The sequence below is a fragment of the Microtus ochrogaster genome, linkage group LG3 (genome assembly GCF_000317375.1).
Source record: "Microtus ochrogaster isolate Prairie Vole_2 linkage group LG3, MicOch1.0, whole genome shotgun sequence".
NCBI lineage: Eukaryota > Metazoa > Chordata > Mammalia > Rodentia > Cricetidae > Microtus > Microtus ochrogaster.
In genome coordinates, this window is record NC_022029.1 from 11,084,963 (window position 1) to 11,093,179 (window position 8,217).

Below are 8,217 nucleotides of genomic sequence, written 5' to 3' on the forward strand. Positions count from 1 at the left end.
ACAAAATATCAGGCCTTGCATGTCAAAGACTACTGCTTGCCACCAAAGAAGATTGAAGTGTTTTGGTTAGAGACTGATTCTGCAGATCAAATTGCCAACATTCACACATTTTACTTTAGGTTGCAAGTCTCTAGTAGAGTGCATAACCAGAATTTTGTATTTAGATTAAAAAAAAATCCAAAACAATCAAACAAAACAAATAAAAACTGGTCTTTCTGTTTCTTAATTAAAACATCATCAGTTAATGATTATAAAGTAAACCTAGATGTATATAAAAATAAATAAATATTTTGAGAATACAAAGAAAGTGAAGTAAAAGAATATATAATTTTTAGAATACTAAATCTTTGATATTTAAAGAAAAAATGTTCTCATTTATCCATGACAATACCCACTAAGTGTGCCATTTGGCAAAGTTCAGTTGATTCTCTTGCTTCATTCTCTGATGCTTTTTATAACCCTAGAAATTAAAAAAAAAAAAAAAACACCAAAATCTTGTAAAGAGCAGAGCTGTCGTTCTCTATCCTTTGTTAATTAATTTAACTAAACATTTTAAAAAACAAAAACGGTCCTTCCCTCCCCATAGCTCCAAAAGCTTGAATGTATGTAATAGAGAGACGAAGGCATCTCACGTTACATGCCCACAAGCTTCATTCCACTAACAAACACGCCTTCTAGTAAAAACTTGAAAGTCTATTCTGCTCTTTCCAGCAACTATTTAATCTAAAACTGTACAGTTCCTTCCTATACTCATTTCTCTAACCTACTTTATAGTAACACCATAAACAGAGAGCTATCTGACATTACCTTCTGAAATCTCAATGCATAATAGCAAGTGATACAGGAAAAATATAAATAACTTATAGACTACATAAGTCAGCAAGATGATTCCACTCATTATACAAGTATATTTTCGTAGGGAGCAAAGACTTCTGCACAGTTCAACCTAGTCAGTCAATATACTCAAATCCTCATCCTTAGAAATAAAGTAAAAAAGCCGACCAGACCTTGCTTACAGCTAAAAACAAAACTAGCAAAATGGACATGACCACTCTTGCATGGCACATGGAACAGTAGCCATCTCTATTGTTCATAGGGCAAGGGTCTAACTACCCATCCTGTTGGCTCAGAGTCTGCAACTCTGCTGTATGTAAATTGTGATGGAGAAAAACATTCTTTCTGCTGTATGTGTGTAAGGAGATAGGTCCTCTGGGTGGCTGTCCAAACCTGCCTGTGAAGGTCGAGTGCTGTCGGGACAGAGCTCCAGGGTCCTTTGGTTTCTCTGAGAACATGGAGAGCCCTTCTGTCTTCGTTGCTGGCTTCAGTAAACTTGGTCCCACAGCGGTCCTCGAGTTCTGGGGCACTTCTGAGGTGATGGCTTCATAAGTACCCCTTGACTGTTTCATAACACCTCCGAGTTCCTTGTCCTTCAAGAAATTGCTTAGACATAGACCAGGGAGTTGGCAGATGTTCTTGTAGGGACTGGTAGTCTGGTCAGCTGTGGAGTATCTAAAACGGTCCTCTGTAGGAGTATGTATTGCTTTTCTGTCCCTTGTGCTGAGACTTTGGCTCATGGTTCGATTCCGGTATGTAGACTGGGAAAGAAACAGAAAAGAAAAATCTTACAAAATCCTGTGTAGAAGAAGGTGGCCTGTAAACATTTGCATACAGACCTGAAGCTCTCAATGACACACTAGAATGCTCCATGAAATTAAATTCTAAATTATTATAAAACTTCAACAATATTAAATGTTCAGTTTACTAAACAAAGGCATTTTGAAAACAGTTTAGTTGGTATAAATTTGAATTCTATACTTTTATCTGAAGATACAGACTTTTTTAAATTTTTTGTATTGGATAAGTACAAAATACCACAACTTACTTATGGACATACTCATTTAACAATGTACCCAGAGAGTTAACGTAATTCTCAGATTCATGATTTCTTGTACCTAAATAGTAACCTAGACCTTTAATTACTTGAAAGAATAAAAGTCATTGCAAGCCTGAAAGGATAGTGGAAGAACAGAGGAAATTTTAGAACATGGTTTGTCTAGATTTTTATATGCAACTTAAATTTCAAAAGCAGGCCAAATTACATACCATCTTCCTACTCTCAAGAATCTTAGAGATCTGCATGGAATCAAAATGCCCTTCATTTAGTCTTGCTTTGGAGGTGGCAAAGACTACAAGCTGTCAATCACACTCCTCTAAAGCCCACAGTGCTATGATTTAGAAAACATGTTGAGGTAGAAACAGAAACTATATGCGCTATTGTTTGCTCAAATAAAACAAAAAGGATGTGTCATCTCTGCGAAGAATAACAGAAAATCCACGAGAAACAGATGGAAAGAATAAAGCAGAACTATGGGGATTGTGGTGTGATGGCACATGTGCAGATGGAGCCAGCACAATTTCCGGGAACTTGAAATGTAAATGATGTACAGTAGGGTTAAGTACTCATTGAAAATCAAATCTGCAAATCTTATATATGCCATATCCAAATTACTTATCCAGCTGTCATCACTCTGTTGCATAAGAGCTTTCACTGCTTCCACATTAAGTCATGCCAAAGCAAAGTGTGACTGTCATCTTCAAAATCCATTCTTCCCCTTCAATAACAGCATTGTCTGTCTTAACGCCTGAAAACTGTCTTGTGCCCTCCTTCTGCAGACTCAGGCTTGCTATCTAATGGCAAATCACACCATCTAGTTAAACACTTCCTAAAACCACCATGGCACATATCCACTTGCCTGGCAATGCTAGGCATCTGACTGACATTTATAAATAAACTTACTTATTTAATACTTAGTGTTATTCAGTGTATATCACATACCAAGAACTCAGATAATGTCCTCACATCTGCTGTCACTATATTGTCATTTCAGTTGAGACTCCAATGTCATTATCACAGAAATGAGTCCCTATGCATTCTCCTGTGTTTCAAGTGTGCCTGACTATGTGCTTTTCTCATCCATTTCAGGTTGAAGAACTAAATGCAAAGACCTATTCCTTAAGATTTTGTCTCAAAGTTGTCATTGACCTGACATTTTTATTTTGTACCATGATCTTACTTACTGACCCCTTTAGTCTCTTCCAAGCAACAAAGTAGATATGAAACAATATGCTATTATGATCCACCTTAAGACTAATAAAAAATATCTCATTTCTTTGGAGGAACTAAAAGCAGTAATATTTATGTTAATTATTTAGGAGTTTCCTAGTCTCTTTTCTCTTTCCTTTTTTCATATCTCTTCCCCAGTACTTATGGCCTTGGACTTCCTTATAAATTTGAGCCATTTCTTCTCTCCCTCTTTGTTGTCAGACATTTACTAACACATTAACTCTGTCGTCAGAGGAGTGCCAGTCAACCCTGTCTTTGATGCCTTAGCCAAATGAAGTCATGTGCTAGGCATGTGGGTTCTGCTCCTTAGTACTGTGAGAAAAGTTCTGTTTCCAGTGGAAGGAGACCCTTGAAAAGTAAGAGTGATAATGCCACTAATCCATCTTTTCTTACTTACTAGCATTATTTTAAAGGCAAATCATAATTGCATACATGTGTGGGGTATAATAGAAAATTTGATATGTGTGTACAATTTTGAGAGTTTAAATTAATATGAGTGACACAACCATTATCTCTTATATCTGTAGTGTGAGAGGGTCTGCTTTTCATCCTGGCCATCCAACTAGCTTACAATCAAAATAATTACACAGAAACTGCCTGCCACACTTCCCTTCTTCCCAGCATTCTGTTCTGTCTACTCCGTCCACCCACGGGCTGCTCTATCAAAAGGCTAAGACGGTCTCTTTATTCAACCAATGAAAGCAACACACAAACACTTAAACCTCCTACACCATATATCAGTGGTGATTTGTTGCTTTTTTTTATTTCTGTTTCTACATGAGTTTTCTGTGAAAGTAAAAAAAGATGGATGGAGGCCTGACTGTTATTGCTTTAATAGTACAGTTAGGTAAATTAATATTATTTTCTTGATGTCATCATTTTAGTCCTACTTGGATACTTTATGACACCAAATATAAAATTTTAGTAAAAATACATGGTTCAACAACTGAATCCCACAGACTCCTTAATGTTCATCCTCTAATGTGTTGGTTAGTACCAACATCTACAGTGGATCTATCACAAAAATTATAAGCAAAATAAAATCTCTCTCCTAATTTTTATACAAAATACATAGCTAGGTCATTTATTTCCATTTTCTTAGAATGTGTTGCGCTTGACACCTCAGAATTTTCAAAAGTTCTGTTATGTTCAACACCATAGCAGAGTTTACAGTGGACATAACAACAAAGGAGTGAACAATATTGTAGTCAAAGACTTGAAGCAACCATTTACTAATGCCATATGCTTTACTGAGCACTTCTCATGCAGGAGCTGCATAAGGTGGTGCTGTGGAATAATCATTCTGTACACTCTGAAGACAAGTTGCTATCATTGTTAATAAAATGCTGATTGGCTGATGGCTAGGCAGGATTTGGGGGCCAGAGAAAATGATGGGGAGAAGAAGCATGGAGTCTCAAGCAAATCGACATGAGATACATAGTGATTAGGATGGGAAGTACATACATAATCATAACAGCACATGGATTAATAGAAATGGGTTAATTTAAGTTATAAGAGCTTCTGAAGGCAAGACTAAACTATCATTAGGACATTTGGGAACTAGCTAGGGGGACAGAAAACTCTGCCTACAAATGGTCCCCCAACAAACGTTTAGCGCCTATATCCACATCTACATCCACATAAGACTTGAGAAAGCCAAAAAAAAAAAAAAAAAAAAAAAAAAAACCCAAAAAAAAAAAAAAAAAAAAAAAAAAAAAAAAAAAAGAGTTCTAAACACACAGAATCAGAGCCAAATGCAGCTTCCTAGTCTGGTGCCTCTCATGCCAGAAGTATTACAGGGCCGCAATTGTGGAAGCCGCCTGTGGGATGGAGTCAGCTGCCAAGAGCCATGTGCTAGCTCCACTAAGCTGAGCAGTGGTGGTGGCTGACATAGCAGTTTAAGATTCATCGCATACAATCAAAGAACAATACAGATGCACAGTAAAGACAGACAGATTCAAATAAAAAATGAAACAAAACAAACAAATGAAAAAAAACCCTCTAAGCAGGTTATAGTGTGGTTAAAAATATACATAGACTTGGGAGAGAGAAGAGAAAAAAATAATACCATCATAGTTTTAAAACAGTTTAAAAATAACAAGGTCCTTAAAAAAGGAGTAAAGTAAAATAAAAACAAAAAGGATATAATAAGAAAAATGTAAATATGGGAAATATAGAGTCTGTATCTTTATTGTTATTGTGTTGTCTGTAGATTTTCTGATTTCTAATGAAGGAACAACAGCTGCTAAGACATATTGGATCATTAAAACTGCTATATTAAACTAACTCATATTTTAAAAATGTCTTGACCGCAAAATGGAAGTCAAAAGGTAAGTTACTTTGTGAGAAAGGTTATATTTTGATTTCTACAGGTAATGAAAAGCTATGGATTCCTGTCAAGTTAATCTGGGTCATGTTTGATTGGAAAGATACCTTAAAAATCCTGTATACAGACATAAAGAAATAAACATAGAAAAACCACAAGTCATTTAACATGAATTTTACTTGTTAAAATATAAAACAAAAAATTATTTTTGCCTGACTTGCATACAACACACTGTTTATGCTTGTGTTAATATAGACATGTATGTCACCTTTAAAGTTTCTCTATTTTAAGAACAAAGAGACTAGATACCAATGAAAACAGATATCCCAGGTGATCGAGCATCTCAGAATGATTCTGGTATAGTCTCCTCAGAATTCTGCATCCAAAACAGCTTTAAGGTTACTGGCTGAGATGGTCCAGCCTCCCAAACTGTTTCACCCAAGACCTAACAATTATCCTGATTTTATCAAGATTTTCCCAAGGATACCAGTCCCCACAGACAATAGAATGCAGTCTAGAGAATGACACCCACATTACCAAGAGATGGGGTATGTGTAGGTTTTGGGTAATTTAATGGATTATGCATGCTTATCATTGTTTATGGGGGTATGTTACAAGTTGTTATTGGTCATAGTCAGAAAAAAAGAGCTAAACATACTTAAATTCAAAGATTGCTTTCTAAAGGAAAAAGAGGAGATATGATATGTGGAAAAGTATATTATTGGATCTACCTAAATTTAATAAATATATTAATCTCTAAATATTTTACATTTGTATGTATTTTATAAATTGATACAAATTTAGGTTACTTTTGTTAATATATGTATGCCCCTACTCTTGCATTATGTATATGCAGCTCAATTAAAATGTAATGTATAATTTAGAGATGTAGATTAATACTCATCTATAATAGTCGAACTTATAGTCATTTTAGGTGTGTTTTCAATGTTGTACACAGGTATATTTAGATAAAAAAATGGTTTTCAAATACCTCGAGGACCTTCAGAATATGGTATTTAATATGCTTAATAGCCTAAAGATTTTCATGGAAATGAGACACGCCTGCTCCTGACAGCACCAATTTGCTTCAGAAGAGGATGATAGGTGTCAAAGAAACTCCATATGGAGTTTGTTTTCTTAATGGTAATAGCTAGCTATTTGGACAAAAAAAAAAAAAACCTACCATTGTCTTAGATGCTGACAGTATACTGTTCAAACTGGATCATCAGAATGCAAAAAAGGTGCCTATCAAACTTTGCCAAGACAGGGTAGAGGAGTACTTCAAAATTCCCTGCTTCTTAAAATATCTGTCAGATTACTAGGTCTATAGGTTGTAGATGGATACCCTGATGTTACAGATAAACTTTGTGTGACTGTTTAGGCAGCCAGCTTTCTGTCGTTTCTATTAATTTTGGAAGTTGCTTGTTAAGCACTTCCTATTTGCCCAGGTTATTATATCCTCTTCAGTTCCTTGCTTGGGATGATGACTATATAGTTACAGATGCAGTTCTTCCAAATCATGGTAGAAAGTAAATTAGATACAAAACTTTGAACTCTTTTGGAAAGGGAACCTAAAAGACAAATTTCTCTAAATTCTATTTAGACAAAAAAGGTAAATGTTGCAGAAGAATTGTCCATCCATGCATTCTACTGTGTCTATAAAATAACCTTGAATTTAGGATGTAGTCAGCTATTGGACAACTGGAATTAACCATAAAGTTCTCGAAGGACTTTGCAGGTAGTTTAGAGCAGACAAGAATTAACATAGGGGGAATATAAGGGGTATTGTCCATGCTAGACATTCCTGAAGAACTTGGAGAGAGGGTCAACTAATTGTTCCTTGTTTCCTGGATTCTACATAACTTTATTTCAATTTCTGACTTTCTAGGTTTTATTATACTAGACTAAACTAGGTAATCATGTCATCTGTCAGGTACAGTAATAGTTCTATATTCACAAAAGATTGGGCCCCAATCCTGTCTTTAGGGAGATTAAAATTTAATATTAAACTCAACTGGAATAAGAAACATTCTGAATGGCCACAAAGTGTTTTGTATATTTTTAAATTTTCTTATTCATAAAAAGAAGATCTGTATTCCACCAAAACCTCCAGCAAAGATTATTTTGAACATCTAAGAAATGTAAAAGTGAAAATGCCTAGTATTGTACCATGAAAATAGTCATATAACATTTATTCTTGATGACAATAGTTATAATAATCAAAAAAGGAGAAAAAAATATAAAGCAAGTAATAGACCATAAAATTATTTTGGTAAGTGTTTATTCCATCTTTTAGTAGCTAACGACTCTAAAGAATCTATCTCAAAACAAAAGTAATTTTCTCTCTAATATTAGTAATTTCATATTTATTACTGTACATTGGTTCTCAAGACACAAACTCTATCAAAGATATTTATAAAAGTTTATTAGGGAATATTTTCTAGCCAACAGTCATAGAGGAATGGAAAATGTGAGGCAGACAGAGGAAGAGAGTAAACCATGCCAATGGATCAGCTGGGCATTATGTAGTTGAGATGCTTCTTCATGCTCTGTTAAACACATGATAGTCTGTTTACAAGACTCATCTAAGACATTATTAGATGATACTAGACTTTGGGGATAATTTTTTATTCATTGGAAAAAAAATGCTTCAAGAGAGAGCTACTTAAGAGCCATCAGTCACCAATATCTCCAGAAACTAGGTTAAGGAAGAAATGACGTGTGTGTGTGTGTGTGTGTGTGTGTGTGTGTGTGTGTGTGTGTGTGT

At 35.0% G+C, this 8,217-nt stretch overlaps 1 protein-coding gene across 1 annotated transcript in view; it reads right to left on the bottom strand.

Annotated features, from left to right (window-relative positions):
• Positions 1-358: 358 nt before the first annotated feature.
• Positions 359-8,217, bottom strand: part of Ccser1 (coiled-coil serine rich protein 1) — a 949,444-nt gene continuing 941,585 nt past the window's right edge. The window contains exon 10 of the mRNA XM_013351266.2: positions 359-1,595. Within this exon, the coding sequence (XP_013206720.2) occupies positions 1,110-1,595 (486 nt within the window). The 3' untranslated portion in view covers positions 359-1,109. The remainder of the gene's footprint in view (positions 1,596-8,217) is intronic.